The sequence below is a fragment of the Nycticebus coucang genome, chromosome 3, assembly GCF_027406575.1.
Source record: "Nycticebus coucang isolate mNycCou1 chromosome 3, mNycCou1.pri, whole genome shotgun sequence".
NCBI classification, from domain to species: domain Eukaryota; kingdom Metazoa; phylum Chordata; class Mammalia; order Primates; family Lorisidae; genus Nycticebus; species Nycticebus coucang.
Window position 1 is genome coordinate 80418616 of NC_069782.1, and position 17953 is coordinate 80436568.

The 17953-nt window shown below is 54.2% G+C and overlaps 1 protein-coding gene across 4 annotated transcripts in view; it reads right to left on the reverse strand.

Moving 5' to 3' along the window:
• LDB3 (LIM domain binding 3) overlaps window positions 1-17953 on the reverse strand; it is a 72969-nt gene that overhangs the window by 43778 nt on the left and 11238 nt on the right. For 3 of the 4 annotated variants that reach the window (XM_053583810.1, XM_053583808.1, XM_053583809.1), the window contains exons 5-8: window positions 13272-13294; window positions 11725-11928; window positions 6917-7086; window positions 6444-6480 (exon numbers count right to left, since the gene is read on the reverse strand). In XM_053583810.1, coding sequence (XP_053439785.1) covers window positions 6444-6480; window positions 6917-7086; window positions 11725-11928; window positions 13272-13294 — 434 coding nt within the window. Of the gene's footprint in view, window positions 1-6443; window positions 6481-6916; window positions 7087-9824; window positions 9840-11724; window positions 11929-13271; window positions 13295-17953 lie in introns of all 4 variants that reach the window. The other variant, XM_053583807.1, reaches the window with a different exon arrangement.

Here is a 17953-nt window from a genome sequence, read left to right on the forward strand (position 1 = left end):
AGAGAGAAAGAGACAGAGACAGAGAGAGACAGAAAGACAGAGAAAAGAGGAAGAATGAAAGGGGTTAGGGGATGTGTTCACCATTCCCCTGTCTGAAAGCAGCTGGGGTGGAGGACATGGGAGGGAGGACGTGGGCCTGGAGAAACTTTGCTATCCAGGGGGTACTTTCTAGGTGGTCAGGCCAGAGTCCCAGGGACCAGGATGAAGGGACTAAAGCCCATTCCTTGAAGGAGTAGGGGCTATGGAAAAGGGGCCTGGCTAATGGGGATGGGGGCAGGCTGGGCAAAGATGGGGCTCCCTGGCCCATGTGGCTGGGCAGAGCTGCTTTGGCTGTGGGCTCTCAGGACTGAACCAAATAGGCAGGTGTACCTAGAATGATCTCTGTCCCCTAGCTGGGCATTGAGAAGGAGGAACGCCTACGTCCTGTGACAAGGTTTAGTGGGCAGACCTGCCACCTTCCTGTGCTGCCCTGGCCTCGCCAAGCCTTCACTGTCCCCAGAGAGAAGTCTTCTCACACCATTGCCTGCCCCAGCCCACCCAGGCCTGAGCACAGCCCAGGCACATGCGTGCACTCACATACTCACAGGACCATTGTCACAGATACAGAGGGCCAGGATTTTCTGCTGCTTCCTGCTAGTGGGACCTCTGGGGGCTCAACCCACACCTGCTCGGCTGAGGGCAAGTAAAGAACAGACAAGCAGCGGCAGACACGTGAAACGGAGGAGACTGCACCTGGGAAAGGCTAGTGCCGCCAACGCCGGAATCCTAGCTGCTCTGGCTGAAAGGGCTGCCAAGATCCTCCATACCAGAGGTGTCACCTGGCAGCCAAGGGGCCACAACCAGCCACACGCACAATGTGTTTAACCTGTACAGTGTTTAAAACTCAATTTAAAAATTAATTGCTGGCTGGGTGCAGTGGCTCATGTCTGTAATCCTAGCACTCTGGGAGGCCAAGGTGGGAGGATCCCTTGAGCTCAAGAGTTTAAAACCAGCCTGAGCAAGAGCAAGACCCTGTCTCTAGTAAACATAGAAAAGATTAGCTGGGCGCTGTGGTGGGGGCCTGTAGTCTCAGCTACTCGGGAGGCTGAGGCAGAAGGATTGCTTGTTAGGAGTTTGAGATTGCTGTGAGCTAGGTCGATGCCATAGCACTCTAGCCTGGGCAACAGAGTGAGACACGCTTGTCTCAAAAAAAGAAAATTAATTACTATATCCATACTATGGGATGCTACTCAGCAATTAAAAGGAACAGATGAACTGTTGAGACACTCAACAACTTGGATGAATCCCCAAGGGAATTATGCTTATTGAAAAAAGCCAATCTAAAATGGTTACATGCTGCATGGTTCCATTAATGTAACATTGTTGAAAGGATGAAATTATAGAAATGGAGAATGGATAACAAATTAGTGACTGTCAGAGGTTAAAGAGGGGGTAAACACTGGAGGGGGGGGGCGTGGAACAGCAGCAGGGAGGATGCTGAGGCTGATGGAATGTACTGTGTCTTGACTGTGTCAATATCCACATCCTTGTGGAGATGCTGTGTTTTAGTTTTGCAGGATGTTACCACACGGGAACTGGGTAAAAGGCACATAGGATCTCTCTGTTTTTCTCACAACTGCATGTGAATGTGGAATTATCTCAAAATAAGACATTTAATTAAGAAAAGAATTGCCAGCATATGAAAATCAGGAAGATTAACTTTAGGCCTTTGAAGATCAGAAGGTGTGGCAGTGCTGGTCTTACATTTCTGCATAGTCACAGTCATCAGGGACCGGTTCCTGCATCCCCACACACACAGAGGTCCACTCTCCTGCATCTGCGTCACCAGCCAGACCCTCACTCTACTCCTTGCATATTATGTCTCTGTGAGAGACTGACAAAAGGGGCCCATTGCTAACATATTTGAAAACCACTGATCTAATCCGACCTTTCCTCATACCAGAAGGAAACTGAGGCCCAGAAACATCACATGAATGGCCTAAAGCTACACAGAAACTCAGCAACAGGACCACAATCTAAGTGCTAGGTACCGTCTTACCTTGCCACATATCTGCCTTTCTGAGGCTGGCGTGAAGGGGTAGAGACAACATGAGCAAAGACCCATGGCAGGGTCCGCACTACCCTGTTGACGGCTCTACAGTCTTGACATCCCACAGAGACTACCCAGGGCACAGTGCAAGATCAGACATGCCAGTTTGCCTGTAAATCCTCAGTCCTAGTGAGGCCTGTGGTGGCTGGGTGACAGTTGTCATCAGTGCTTAGTGACAGGGTCGGGGACCATTCTGGAACAGCTGACAAGTCTCATAAGCTGCTCTGCGTGTAGCTGTTTAGAAATCCTTAGCTAGCTAAAGAAAGGAGCAAGGAGAGGAAGGCACAAGAGACAGGGAAGGAGAGACAGGAGAGCCAGAGAAAGGAAGAAAACCCTCGGTCCCCGTGAGGGCTGGTCAGGTGGTGACGCTGGGGTGTCTTGGGCTCTCTAGTTGTGTTTTTTTTTTTGTAGAGACAGAGTCTCACTTTATGGCCCTTGGTAGAGTGCCGTGGCCTTACACAGCTCACAGCAACCTCCAACTCCTGGGCTTACGCGATTCTCTTGCCTCAGCCTCCCGACTAGCTGGGACTACAGGCACCCGCCACAACGCCCGGCTATTTTTTGGTTGCAGTTTGGCCGGGGCTGGGTTTGAACCCGTCACCCTCGGTATATGGGGCCGGCGCCCTACCGACTGAGCCACAGGCACCGCCCTCTAGTTGTGGTTTTAAAACTTGCTAGTGGGGCTGAATACCAGGAGCTAAAAATCTACAAAACACAGGTAACCCTTGTCACTGCCTTTTTACCAGGGTCCCATCTCAGGGAGGGCCCTGAGCTAGCATCTAAGTATTGCAGCCAGAGGGGGGCAGCCCTAGAGGATGCATTCTGGAGGGAAGAGGGTGTGGATGCCCCCAGTAAGGCTGTGGGGAGGAGGAGCCTGCGAGCCTCAGCATTCCATTGCTGCCAGATAGAGAAGGGACGTGGGGACATCTTCACATTGTTCTGGAAGTAGGGTATGATGAAGCAGCCCTCACCTTCAACTCCTCCAGGAACTCTTCACTAAAATTAACATTGCTCCTCAACACTTGGGGTGAAGGAGACATGCAGAGTTCTTTAGCCAGGTGAGCACGCTTGTAGGCAGTTGTGCATGTCTGGGTTACTTGTAGGCAGTTGTGCATGTCTAGGTCACACACTGGGGGCCTCCAGAATGGGTACACCCAAGCAGTGAGATCCAGATGCCTTGCAGATTCAAGTCTTGCCAAGGACAGAGCCAGGCTTGGCCTCATCCCTATCTGTATCACAGCTATGCAACATGGGTCCAACCTTCTGAGCCATCAGGGTGCTGGAGTGAAGTGGTGGTGACCAGTCTGAGATTAAGGGCTCTGTTCGTGGGATGGAGGCACTAATTTGGCTACCTGAGATGGCACCTGGGAGCCACAGCATCACCTATACCTACTGGAGGAGCTCCCCTGTGGAAACAGACAGGAGGCTGATATTCAAGCTAGCCCCGTTTCCCAAGGTGCCAGGGTGCCTCTAGGGAGGGCAGCCTAGTCCATGGTAGATGCCTGGGCTGTTCAAGTCCCCCCTACCTGTAAAGACAGGGTTCCTGGAGATTAGACTCTGCCTTGGGCTGGCCAGCAGATGGGCACTGGAGCCTCAGAAGGAAGTTACATGCTACCAGACACCAAGGACACCACTGGGAGCCAGGACCCTAGAGGACAGGAGGGCTGTGAGCAGCTCTGAGATTCTGCAGAGGTGGGACTTGAGGGCAAGGCACTGACAGAAGTAAGAGTTTGTAAGGTCTGCTTGACATGCAGATTCACACCTGTCCTTGACGTCACCTGTCCCCTGCCTGGTATAGAATGCCTGACACTACTCACTTGACATTCCTGACAACTTTCTCACTGCACAGCAACAAGAAGGGGAATGCACCTCCACATGGGCGTGAGACTACTGTTGAGGCTGTCCCCATGCACAGGCTTGGCAAACTCAGGCTGTGCGGGAGTAAGAGACTTGGAAGAGTTTGCAGGGAAGCCTCCCTGGGGAAACTCAGCTTCATGAGAAGCCCTTAAAACCTTCACTGGGAGTGATGCTAATTTAGGAGGAGAAAGAGAAAGAGGCAGTACCATCTCAGGGAGGGCCCTGAGCCAGCATCTAAGTATTGCAGCCAGAGGGTCAGCAGGATGTGGGGTGCAACTTCCAGCTTGGGATTGGGGACTAATAGAAGTGTGGTCAGGCTCCCAAGGAGCAAGAGCCCTGACCAGCCTTGACCAGGGTGGGGAATAAGGGTGCTTCTTTCTGCTCAATGGCCCCAGGTGTGGCGGGTAGCCACAGTCCTTTCTTCAGGCTTTAATCACAAACAGAAGTGAACTCCTATACCCCCTGCATACCCCACCCCCACCCCAGGTCCATGAACTGGCTGCTTGGGGATTCATGACACGGGTGGCTCTGCTATGAGGATACCTCTCCAGAAATTAAAGTCAGGAAAAGGAGCCTCTCCATCCCTGGCCAGAGCCTCCACTGCAGGGCCCCAGAACCCAGAGGGAGGGGCTGAGGGGGATGTAGCTACCTGGACCTGAGGGAGAAAGGAGGCCAGAGCCTCCTCTTAGGCCACCTTTTCAGATTTTCTTACGATGAAACCCTATAGTAGCCAGGGAGAGGCTATGAAAGTTGCGCCAGAGTACTCAAGATCTGCTGCCTTTTGCCCCTGTGGAGTTAGGGGCCAAACCAAGCTCCTATGGAGTTAGGGGCTGCAGAAAGGACTTTCCTCCCCTCCCTTCACATATCTACCAGATCAGGCAAACAAGCTTCAAGAGATGCTTCTGGAAGGAGGGAAGAGGAAGGCCAAGAGGAGGCCTGGAGACTACCTTTCATGCTGTCCTCCTGTTTCCTCACTTAATAACTTTGCAGTAATCTACCCACACCATGTCTTCTAATGACATCTGGGTAATGAGACCTATGCTTAGTGGGACCACCCTGCACACTGAAGGGAAGAGGAACATGAAGCAACCAGAAGGGGGTAGATGGGTCCAGAAAAACAAAGCTCTTATCTCGTGGAAGAGAGGAGAAAGGCCCCTGCCTGAGCACTTAGTGGAAGGGACCTGGGTTTTTAAAGCCATTTTGCTCTGGGTGTGTGATGTCAAGACCCCTCTGTCAAATCTTTGGGAATATCTACATTGTTCACAGAAGCATGTGTACATGTGGCTTCAAAGAGGAGCGTCAGACAAATAGGGGAATAGCGCGTAGGTACAGCGCGGCATGGGAGCAGAGGCAGCTGAGAGTTCGGTCTCACTTAAAATAGCTAGATCTTAGCTTTTGCGATAAATCAAACATCATCTCATCTCCGACTCTGTTTAGATGCATTGCAGGCGCTGAAGTGTTAAGAACCATTGCTGGGGCTGCATGCCACTCCATGCAGGCCTGGGAGGATCACACTTTAGGCCTGGATGCCCAGCAACTCAGATTGGCAAAAACACAGTTTCAAAAATAAGATCTACATCAAGACCAAGCTGGCTCGAGTCTTACTCTCTGCATGTCCTGTGGCCACTACGCGCTGGTTAGCAAGTACTTAAAGCTTGGCCCAGGGTGGGAGAGCACCTCTGAGCCCCAGCCCCTCACACAGAGGCTGCCCCAGGAAGCGCTGGCCCAAGACACACTCTGCTGGGAAGAGCATGCAGACATTTGGTATTGGAAGTGTATGTACAATCACACTGAGGCCCTGCCTCACCATGGAAGGCCCAAGTGGGTTCCAGTGGGTTCTAGTGCAGCATGCCTCCTGCATGCCCAGACCTATGAGCACCTGATGGGCTATGATGGTAGGTTAGTGGCTGTGGCCTCAGACCTGCCACTGATGGGGAAACCACTCCTTGACACCCTCAGTTCTGCACAAGCCCTCCTCATGTCGAGGGCTTGTCCTTCCTTTCAGCAGCTGTTGTGCTTTGAGCAATTTATAGAACTGGTACCTCAATGGAGGTCTGGACAGGTGAGTCCAGGGGTCAGGTGTCCATGCCCAGCATGGCCTCCCATGTGCCTGCTTCCCAGTGCCCAGCCTTTAGACTCACAGGGGGATAGGCCCTGAGATGAGTGGGCAGGCAAGGTGGCCAGCCTGGTGCCTGCACAGGGAGAGATGCCCTCATTCTCAACAGCCCAGCAAAGGTCAAAGCAGCCCTGCCCCCTGCCCGGGGAGGGAGCCAGGAGAGCCCAGAGTCTTCACTCCTGTAGCCTGGGGCAGGGGCATAGAGACTCACTGACCCAGGATGGCTGCCTCAAGCCAGCATCTGCTGGGGCCCTTTTCGGGCCAGGCTTTCCAAGTCCATGAACTTGAGAGGCTCCTTCCATGAGGCCTGTGGCCTGGGGGCTGGTTGGGGAAGTTTGGGGCTAGAGGGCAAGGCCACAGAGCCCGAGTCCAGGCACTTACCTTGATCTCCGCAGAGCTTCTTCATCCGGGTCTTGCACTGTGGATAGAAAGGCGCTAGTCAGGGCACCAGCAGGGGCATGGGGAAGAGCTGACAGAGCAACCCAGTCCCAGGAGTCCCTGCCCCCAGCTTGTCAATTGTGGACAGGAGAGGCCATGAGCTGGGCCGGGGCCATGGTATTGGGATGGGTCAGAGGTCTGTCCTCTCATCTCAGCCCCAGGAAGTCATTTCTTCTGGGAGTTGCACCCCCAGCCTGCTGCCCACTGGTACGGGTGGGACTGCAGTAGATGGCTGCTGTCATTGGACACCCGCCTGCCCGAGGGCCCAAAGGAGCTCTGCCAGCCACTAACAACCCCAAAAGGCTGCTGGACTCCTCAGCTTCCATGGGCCTCAAAACTGAGCAGCTGAGCTCAGGCCCTGCAAGCCACCCTCACCCCTCCCTACTCTGTGCCCATCCCAAGCAGCCCTCACTCACTGAATTCCGTCCCCGTCATCTGGGCCAGGATGCGGAAGGAGCGAGACTGCAGGTTGGAGGAGCGACGGGCCCACTCGTCAGCCTCATCTTCTGGCTTGTTCTGGTTCTTAATCACAGCCTGGTATACAGGAGAGGCACTGTCCACGGTGAGGTCTTTGACAGGAAGGCTCCTGCAATGCAGATGAGGCTGTGGGCGAGGGTGAGACTGGAGCCGGCCCTCCCCCACTGTGTTCCGTGGCCCACACGTGACTGTTGGTGCCCCCCAGGGTTCTGTGTCCACTTGGCCTTTACCCGCTACTATCTGAGAACCCAAGACGTGGGCAAGGCCTGGGTTCTCAGTGCTCGGGATGGTCCCGGTGAGGCAGTGATTCCTCTCACCCCCAGAGGATTGGGGCCTCAAGTCCCTCCAGTCTGCCCTCCCCAGAACTACTCCAGGCCCAGACCTGAAGACACCCCCACTCCTGGATTCCCTTTAAGGAAGGAGGAAACCAAAGAGGTCTTCCTGAAGTAATTTTGACCTTTCTAAGTATGCCCTGAGTGTGGATATGGGTGAGAACAGGCCATTTGGGGGACCCAGAGGCTTCCTCAGGGACCATCCCCTGCCCTTGTCACACCTGTGGATGCAAACAGGGAGTTACCAATGCCATGACTGTCCTGGATGAGGTCGGTGGGCTCTGGGCTCAGCTGCGAGCTGGCAGACACCGCTGGGAGGCAGTGTGGGAGACACTGCAGCCAGGCCCCTGCAGCCTGCAGTGTGGCCTAGAGGAACAGTGGGGTTTCTGTCCTGGGGGAGTAGGGAGTGGAGCCATAGAGATGGCCACTGGTCCTCTGCCCCAGGGCAGCATGGTCTTTGAGGGGGCTCCTGACCTTCTCTTAGACTCCCGTGGTCTGTGTCATGCTAGGTGCTCAAAACTCTTAGCTGAATAAGTGAATCTCAGATCAGAGCTTGTGGGACCCCAAAGTCTCTAGAGTCTAGTACCTCCCAGCCTGATCAGACAGTAGGGCACAATGGTCAAAAGCTTCATAGACATCCACTAATCCTGGCCATGGGGGCCAGAGGATCTAGGCTGCCCAATCCACCCTCTCAAAGGTTATGGAAAGCTCGGGCAAAGCTTGCAGCAATAACAGACATAGTGGGTGGCGCCTGTGGCTCAAGGAGTAGGGGGCCAGTCCCATATGCCGGAGGTGGCGGGTTCAAACCCAGCCCCGGCCAAAAACCACAAAAAAAAAAAAAAAATAAAAAAATAAAATAAAAAATAACATACATAGTGAAACTGAGGTTCAGAGAGACTAGCCGGCTAGGTCCAGGTTATGGCAGGTAGGGGTCCCAATGAGCTAGATCCAGGCTTCCCAGATTTTAGGCTACTCTCTTTTCCATCAGGCTCTCCATAGTTGCAAAGGCTCAAGAAGGCCATTTCTGCCCACTGGGGCCTTACAAAGATCCAGATGCTCTGTGACATGGCCCAGCCCAGATCCATCCTGTCCAGCATCTTCCTGCCTGCCTCCCCCTGCTCTCCAGAGGGCCAGCTGGCTGGGAGAGACATCTTTCCAGTGCCCATGTCTTCTACCATCTAAGGAGGAGCTGGACAGACAACTGGCCTCATCTCCCAGGACTGGTGTCCTGTGTCTGGCTCAGGATGGGCTATAAGAACAGAGGTACAGAAAGGTGATCCAAGTTGGGTAGAGCTGTCCCTATGTCCCCAAAGGCTCTACCCTGGCCTAGAGAGCTACAGGTACTGGCGGCCTGTGATTGGGATCAGAAGGGAAAAACGAGCAGATTCCAGCCAGGGAGGAGCAAAGGAGAGGGAGGAAACTCACTCTTGCTGGGGGAGGCCATTTTTGGTATAGGGAGTAGTCCCAGGGGCTCTGAGGTCTTTAGGTGAGATGGAAAAGGAAGGCACAACTTGATATCCCTGGTCTTGGCTCCTGGCCCACCAGGAAGAGAGGGAAGAGGAGCACTGATTATACCATGTGAGAGGAAAAGTGTGGTCCCAAGCCCTACCCTTGAGCCTATCTACTCTGGGCTTTGTAACCTAGAGAGCAGACCATTTCCCTGGGACATGCCCAGGAGGAGCTTGCTTGTGCCTTTCTCAGCTCCAAGGGCTCAAGAAAGCTGCCTGGACTGAGTCCCTTGGGAGTCAAAATTGCTGGAATCACTTCCCACAAACTGCAAAGGCCAAGGACTTGTGTTGCTGGTGCAGCAGAGACTGGGAGTCAGTGAGGGACTATCTTTTCAAGTCCCCGAGTCTTAGGGAGAACATGTCAGGAGAGTATGAAACAGGCTCTAGAGTCCAGGAACCCCGGGTCGAGGCCACTTTCTGGACCTGCTCCTAGCCTGTTCTTCTTGCCACAGAAAGCACTCCGTGGTCACTGCAACATCAAGGTCAACTCTGGCATTCCCACTGGGGGCAATGCAAGGTCACCACTATGCATTGCCCCCAAATCTGACTCATTTTTCACCTCTGGTGGGTGGCCATGGTAGGCACTGGCTCCTACATGTTCACCTCCTGTGAGGATTCTGGGGAGTGGCCTCTCAGAGGTCACCTGGTCAGCCTCTAGCCCTGAGTAACAGCCAAGTGTGGATTCTAACATTCAGGTCTATGCTGTCCCCCGCAGACGGGAAAGGCTAGAGGAACCCACTCTGAAGCATGACAGGGAGAACACAGGGATGCAAACCCAGCCTGGGGGTGGGAGGACAGTGTGAGTGTTGTTACTCTGCCATCTCTGCGGCCACAGTGACAAGTACTTGCCTGCACAGGCTGCAGGGGGTGGCGTTTGGCTGTGAGGTGGGTGTGAGGAAAAACGTGGAGAGCCCACGGATCCTCAGACACATCCCACCAAACCCACACACCATCCCGCAACTAGACAGACGACGGACGATGGGACACACACCGCGCGGTCTACTTACGCCAGCGGTGACGCCCTGCCAAGCAGAGGGAAACCCAGCCGTGAGTGCGCGTCCATCATGGGATGGCAGAGGGTGGCGCGCACAAGAGAGCAGGGTTAGGATCAGAAATGAGTTATGGGAGTGGGGTGGGTGAAGGAAAAAGAGAAAGAGAAAAAGAAAACTGTCAGTGAGGAAGGAACCAAGGAAATTAACAGCAGAACCGGGAGCGCGTTATGGCCAAGAAGGTTACCCACTGGCACCGCGGCGGCAACCCAGCATGGCTGCTAAAATTAAAAGGGAGGGGAAAGGGTGACCCTTTCCTGGCACGCAAGGGAAGGGTAAACGGAAGGAAGGGTAGGGGACAGCAGGGAGACGGGAAAGGTCTTCTGAGAAGACTTAAATGGTAAAACCAAATGATTGCAGTCTTCTCATGGTGCAGCAAATATAGTTAGTGAAGAGTAATTCTTCCATTATTTCCCTCTGAACTTCTCTTTGGCGACTGCAACCACTTTTAAGAGCACACGTGGCAAAGAAATGTCAACAGGAAATCCCCGTTAGCTCTTGGGCTTAGTCAGGCACCCTTGTTATTCTGGGTACATACCAGCTAATGGCTGAGTTTTTAAACTTGCGCTTGCGCGGTCATTTTTCCTGCTTTGAATGATGGAATTAAATAAATCCACAGCGCCCAGAGTTACGCAAAAAAGCCCGAGGGGTTTGAGACGTGGGGCTCCAGGACAGGTGACCTCTGCCCCCTGGTGGCCGTGAGGTAGTACTGCGATACCAACAGGGCACCAGGCTCCCCAGGACAGACCGCCTATGAAGCCCACGCCCACCTTTCATCCTTTGGCCTCTGGAGTCTGCCCTTTAGAACCTGTGTGCAGCATGGTGGCCATAATGCCTGGTTCTGGAATGGCCAAGCATGGTAGGGGTTATCAGTGACGTTTTAACCCTCTATCCCTCTTACAACATCTGTCCGCCTAGCTTCAAAAAAAAAAGTATAGCTGTCATTTTAAGACTTTTTGCCTTGACTTGCTGGGGATCCTGACACAGGGATAAGGTAATGCCCAAAGAGATGCCAGTTCCGCAATTCAATGCTTTCCCAGTAGAAAACAGCAAGGGACTGTGTGTGTGTGTGTGTGTGTGTAAGAGAGGAAACAGCTGAGAGAGAGAGGAAGAGAGACAGACAAGGAAGACACAGACAGAGGGAGAGAGACATGGAGGAAGGCAGAGACAGAGAGAGGGCCCATTAATGTTTGCACTATTAGCATTTTTCATCCACAAATGATTTTCAGCCTCCTCTTATCCTACTCACTCTTTCAATTCCCCAACCATGGCTAAAGGGCAAATTTCAGGAACCAAGGATGTCTTAAATCCCACTGCCCTGAGGCCAGGCTTCCTGGGATCAAGAGAAGGGAGGTACCCACGGGTGGGATTGACTGCCAATAGCACCTCTGGTGGTTAGTCCTCGGCCCCTTCCCAAACCAGAAACCCAGCCACATGTTTGAATGGACTGTCATTGCAAGAAAAACATGGCAACCCCCCAGCCTTCCCTAAAGAAGGGCTTAGTCGTGAGAAGATGGGGGCTTCCAGAATGTGATCCCTGTTAAGAGAATTGCTGAAATCTCTTCCTAAGCCAGCCCCCTCACAGAGCCTGGGAAAGTGCAGAGGCTGTGAAAAACACCACCATATTCTATGTTTCTCCACCCTTCTCTTAAAGCTGACCATAAGATAGTTTCTGAAGAGAGGACAGTCATGTTCTGGAAGGCCCTGGCAAAGGCTGGCTCCCCTCCAAGAGCCTCTAGGAGGCCCAGGGTGAGGGAAGAAAGCTGGTCCTGATGGCCTGGTCGCCTGGGTTCTGCAGATGATGAGCCCCGGTGTGTGGCAGAGGCACTCAGCATGGTGCAGATGGGGAGGTGCTTACCCACTGAAGTCACTGCCCTGGGCCTGAGCCTGCCCAGCGATGGCGTCCATGATGGCATCCTGAGAGTACATGCTGATGGGTGTGTTGTACTGTGCATGGATGATGGTGGCCTTGCCGCCCAGCCCCTTCACCTCAATGGGCTTGTGGGTGGACAGGGCTGAGTCCTTCAGGGCACTGGGGTTGAAGCGTTCCTGGTAGTTGGCACTGGGGAGGGGCATGTGAGGATAGGCAAGGACGGGGAGAAGAAAAGGGCAACACAGGTGGTGGTTACATGGATGGTCAAGGCAAGGGCTGCTGGTGGTGGGTTTTGAGAGAGATCTCCCAAAGCCATGGCCCCGATCCCACACAGGGTACCTGAGGCACCCCTGCTGACTCTGGGTGGTCTGGGCTGGTCAGAAAAACCCTCAGCACTCAGCACCCTCCCCATAGCCCAGTGTGGGAGGCTTTTGTGGCCCAGCTGGGCTCTCCCAGGTCCCCTGTGGGGACTGGCTCAGCCTGGGCTGCTTCCCAGGGTGTTTACAGGGGAGGAGGGTGCAGGCATGGAGAGATCTCTCCCCACACACACAGCAGGGGAAGAAGGGGAGTTGGGGATCAGGACAGGCACTGAGCCATGTGTGAGAGGCTGTGGCAGCCAAAGCTGAGTCCATAATGCTGGGAAGGCAAGAAGCTGCCTCACTGGGCACCTGCAGGGCTTCTGAGCGAGGTTCTTCCAAGAAGGGGCCCTTCCTGCAGCCCACCCCCTCTGTGGCCTGGGGCTCTGCTCTTCCAGATGCTTCAGGGCACTTCAATGCTTCTTCCTCCAAGCGGGACTGTGGCTGCCCAGTGCCCCCAAGTTCAGCACACTGTGTGACCCACCAGACTTTACTCACAGGAGGCTCTTCCTCCCCATGGGTGGCTGTGCCCCCAGGCAAGACAAGATTTTTTTTTTTTTTTTTTTTTGAGATGGAGTCTCACTTTGTTACCCTCAGTAGAGTGCTATGGTGTCATAGCTCACAGCAACCTCAAACTCCTGGGCTCAAGCGATCATTGTCTCAGCCTCCTGAGTATCAGCTGGGACTGTGGGTGCCTGCCACAACACCCAGCTGGTGTTTATATTTTTTGTAGAGATGGGGTCTCGAACTCTTGAGCTCACGCAATCCACCTGCCTTGGCCTCCCAGAGTGCTAGGATTATAGGCATAAGCCACCATGACTGGCTAGGAGCAGCCCTTCTGAGGGGTCCTGCCAGGACAGAAAGGACTTTAGGCTCATACAGGCCCAGTGGCAGCACCGTGTCCCGTGTCTCCCACCGCATAGCCTGCGAGCCTTAAAGCAGCAACAGCAGGAATTGGGGAATAAAATCATCCACTCGGGCCCCCGCTCCCACCCCCAAATGCCTTTGTTCCACACTCCAGCTTCACACACATGCAGGCTTACCCAGGGGCACAAATACACCCCCACTCACACATGCACTCAGGCACACACATGCCAACATTACACGCTGTCCACACGCAGATGCATGCTGACATTGGCACGCAAGCGCACACACATGCTGTCCTTTGATACTAACTTGGCTGGAGAGTTGGCTACCACCTGGGGAGGAGAGAAAGAGCAAAGAAGACAGGGTGATCAGAGCAAGGCTCCTGCTAGGGGCAGGTTGAGCTCTCAGACTGGTTATTATGGAGGCAGAAACGCAGCACTGGCTAGGGAGTCAGGAGTGAGGAGGGGACCCAGCTCAGAGTTGGAATTCTCCATCTGACACAGCAGCATTTCACCCTTGGCAGCCCCTAGCATCCTCAGCTTTGCCAGAGAAAAGAGTTTTCTTGTCCATCTTCATGGGCATTCCCACTGCATACATGAATCCTCCACATCCAGCCAGTTACAGGCCCCAGAGAGGAAGCTGGGGATGGACAGGACCGCCTGTGACTATTATGGAGAGGGCTGGGACCCAGGTGCCTTCTGCAGACAGCAACTCTGGACTTAATCCTTGTTTCATGAGAGCAGCTCTGGAGTTCTGCTTCGGGAGCAGGCGTTGCAGTAGTGCTGGGGGTACATGGCAGTAAGCCCTGGCCATTCGTCCTGGGGCACAAGGGTAGGCAGTGGTGCAGTCCCCAGGGATCACTCCTAAAGGCCTGTGGACTGGCAGTGGGGCAGGAAGCAGGAGAGAGGAGGCCCAGGGAGAAGTGTGAGTCAGCAGAGGCAGCCCAGCTTGGACACCACAGAGAGACCCTGCCTCTCATTCTCATCTCAGACAAAGCTTCTTGGAACACAGACTCCGTGGGGGAAGCCTTGTCTGTACATATGCATATATGTACAGGTTTCTTTAAATGCATATTCCCTGCAGTGGCAGACTCTATGGCCAGTGGGCCTGCGTGAAGCCTGAGAAAGTGACAATGTGGAAGGTGGTGGGCTCTATCCCAAACCCTGCCACCTTCCTGGGATCTGCTTACCATGGGCTTAGGGTCAGGGAGCCTGAGCCCCAGTTGTCCTGGATCTGGCTGTCCCACACCCAGAACCCTTGGGAGCTGAGGTAAAGTCAGGGATCCCCGACTCCAGAGACCTGTGTGGTGGCCCCGCTTGGCCCCAGACCTGCCACTGTCTCAGAGCTGATAAAATTCCCTCTGTGCTCCCAGGCTCAAAATAGCTGCAAGTGGAGCTATATTAGGACAGGGCCAGCATGGAGCATCATTCCTTCTCCATTTTTGGCCAGCGCTGACAGCTGCAGGGTCAGATCTTGTCCAGCCCAGCCCAGTGCCCCCTGCAGAGGGCAGTGTTGGCCTGGCCGGAGGGGGCTGCTAGCTCCTTCTTTGGTTTTGATTCCTGCCCCCAGCTCAGCCTCCTCTCTCCACCCTGAGACCCAGGGCAGGGATGGTGGCAGTAGACACATCTCAGAGAGGAAACAGTGCCCAGGTCTTGAGGAAGATGAACCCAAGATGTGAGACCTGCCCAGTGGCCCTTGCACTGAGTGTCCTGAGGGACCCCACCCCTTGACGCCGGCCCCAGAGGATGAGAAGGAGGTTGCCGGGTTGCCCAGGCCATTGTATCATATCTGTCCCTCTCCAACCCTCCCAGGAGGATATAACCTGCCAAAGAATTGTGCTGCAAGGTGCCCAGGAGACAGAGGAGGGGAAGGGGCTTCCTTTTAGAGACAGACAGGACAGAGTTCAAATTCTGACCTGTATCTTCCTAGCTCCACAGTGCTGGACAACTTCCCCACCTGTCTTAACCTCAGTTTCCTCATTCATTAAATTGAGATGGTAGTGCTCACCGCACAGGAGGACTGTGCAGATAAACGGGATCCTGAGGCTAAAGCCCTCAGCACGGGATAAAAATTCCACAAACAGATATGGGGATTAGACTTGCAAGGTGGTGGCCTGGTGGCCTTGGCCCAGCAGAGGCTGCCCTGGGCTAGCCCAGGTTAAATGCTCCCAGCCCCTCTTGCCAGCACTGCCCAGGGACAGCAACATCAGCCTTTACTTTAGAGAAACATCCACAGCACTCCCTCCGATTGTCCCTTGGATAAAACTTGGACTCCGCTGTTCTCTCAGGTAATAATTTACACATTCATCAGGTTCTGGGCAGCCCGGGCACCAGTGGGAACGTACCGCAGGAGTCATGGGAACTAGGAGTAGGGCTGGCCCCTGACTTCCCCAGCAGGTAGATAAGTCCCTGTCTCAATGCAGGGTGGAGTCAGGCACTAGTCTAGTCTGCCACTAACTGTGTGATCTTGGGTAAATCATTCACCCTCTCTGAGCTTAGACTTTTCAGCTGAAAGACAGGGGAAATAAGGGCCACTTTTGGAGTTGCTGAGAGTTAAAGCATGTGGACTGTTAGCTGGCCCCCAGCCCAGAGTAAAGGCTTAGTAAAGGGAGCCATTAATCATCACTGCAGGTGGTCCTCATGGGTGGCCATGCCATCAGAGGCCAATATCCCTACCTTGGGCCAGTCCCAGAAAGGACCAGGAAGACCTACAGTCCAAGAGAGGTAGGACAAAGAAGCCATCTTCGTTCCACCATTCCCTAAGTTTCTGGCAAAAGCCCTTCACTAGGGAACCCTAGAGGGAAGGATATATATGGCTCTGCCACCTTGGGTCAGGGATGCCTTGGAGTGCCAGAGGCCTGCTCTACTCAAGGGCCCCCCAAAAGCTGAAGAGCTGGTGAAGCAGGAGATCTCTAGGGAGCAGTGACCTGGTGGGGGCACAGGAGCCTCTGAAGGGTGAAGGGAAAGGTGTGGACTTGGCTCAGCATGACCAGGTCCCTCCTCTGGCTCTTCTATGTGACACCGCCTGACAGAATAGAACTCAGTGCTTTACGTGCTCTGTCTTCTTTATCCTTCCCCAAATCCTGACACGTGGGCAGTGTGATTTCTCCCAGTGTACAAGTGAGGAGCCCTGAACTAGGCTCTAGTGCCTGAACTCAGCTTGCTCTGTCCTTAGCACCCAGAGATAATCATGCGGTTTACACAGAACAATAGTAGAAGTTAAAACGAGACAAGTGGGAAGTACTTAGAAGCTAAGACGTGCTCAGTGTGGGGCTCCCTTCCCTCAGGCTCTCATGATGCCCTGGCTTCTTGTCCTTTTTTTTTTTTTTTTTTGTAGAGACAGAGTCTCACTTTGTCACCCTCAGTAGAGTGCTGTGGCATCACAGCTCACAGCAACCTCCAGCTTAGGTTGGGCTTAGGCGATTCTCTTGCCTCTGCCTCCCCAGTAGCTGGGACCACAGGCACCCGCCACAACGCCTGGCTATTTTTTGTTGCAGTTTGGCCGGGGTCGGGTTTGAACCCACCACCCTCGGTATATGGGATTGGCGCCCCACTCACTGAGACACAGGTGGCTTCTTGTCCTTTTAACTCCCGTGCTTGTAGAGTCCCAGCAGCTAGATTGCAAGGGGCACGGTTGCTGTCCTCCACAGTCCCTTTCTCCTCAGGGCCCTGCTTTTCTGTTGCCACATTCTGACCAGGGTCAGTCCTACAAGCCCACCCCCTTGACACCATTGCTGAGTCTTTCCAGACACAGTGCAGGCACTGCCTTCTCTAGGCAGCCTTCCCAGACTACTCCCAGTCCAAGAGAGAACTTGCCCTTCCAGCCTGTGTCCTTGCCCCACAGCTCCTGAAGCGGGGGACCTAGTGTGAAACATTTGGAAGCCAGAGTCTCCTGCACTCAGGCCCAGTTTGGCCACTTAGCAATCAGACAACTGGACCATGACTTAACCTTCTCTGAGCCTCAGTTTCCTCCTCTGCAAAATCCCACACGTCACCCCAGGGTGCTTATGTGAAGCAATGGTCTGCTCAGCTCAAGGCAAATGTTGGTAGGATCACTGTTCCCATTGCTCTGAGCCTGTGCCTCTTCTTGGACCTGGGCCTGGGCCTTGCTGGATTGGTACCAGCTCCTCATTCTGACTACCTGACCAGGCCTCTGCTGAGCACCAAGAACCCAGGTGGCCCTAGACCACCAGTGGAGAGCTGCGTGCCTGTTACCTACCCTCCTAGAAGTCCAGCACCCAAGGCCTTCCCTCGGAGGCTCATCTGGTACATCTGAGCCATCTCCCTGAGGGTCTCTGCCGAGTACAGGCCAATGGGGTTGTTATATTGCCTCGCCTGGCTTGAGCCCCGTAGGACTTTGGGGCCCAGTGGGTCCTGGGCCCCCTCCAGGCTAGTCTTGGCCTCCAGGGTGGCCCGTGGAGGGCTGGGGTCAGAAGCCTCTGTATGTGAGGAGAAGGTGCAGGGCTGGGAGAAGACAGGACTAAAGGTGGGTCTGAGCTCCGGGGTGCTTGGGGTGCCTGGGCAGGCCCTTTCCTCGGGGCTGGGGCTGGATGCCATCAGGCTGCCGTTCATGTCCAGAGCAGGGTCCTGGCACAGAGCAGCGCCATGCAGGGGAGAGAGAAGAGAGTAGTTAGAGGCCTCACGCGCCACGGTGCTTCTCTATGGATCTGAAACAGATGCGTTAGTATGAATGTTTAGCCACTCCCTGTCCCCATAGGCACTGGATGGAGCACCTAGAGGGGAAGGGTGCTGTTGGAGAAATAGGGGAGGCTCATAGCTATTGGTCTGGGGGCTAGCATTTAGCTGGGCAGAATGCAAAGCTCTGAACAGAAGCCAAGCCAAGCCTGCTGGCTCCAATCCCTGAGAAAGGACTGTGGGGTTCCCTCTATCCTGTGGGAAGATGAGGGTCAGAGCCTTCTGGGAGCTTATCCCCTGCCTGGCCAGGAGGACAACCCTTCTCCTGAGAATAGCGCTGTCCATGCTGGCTTCCTA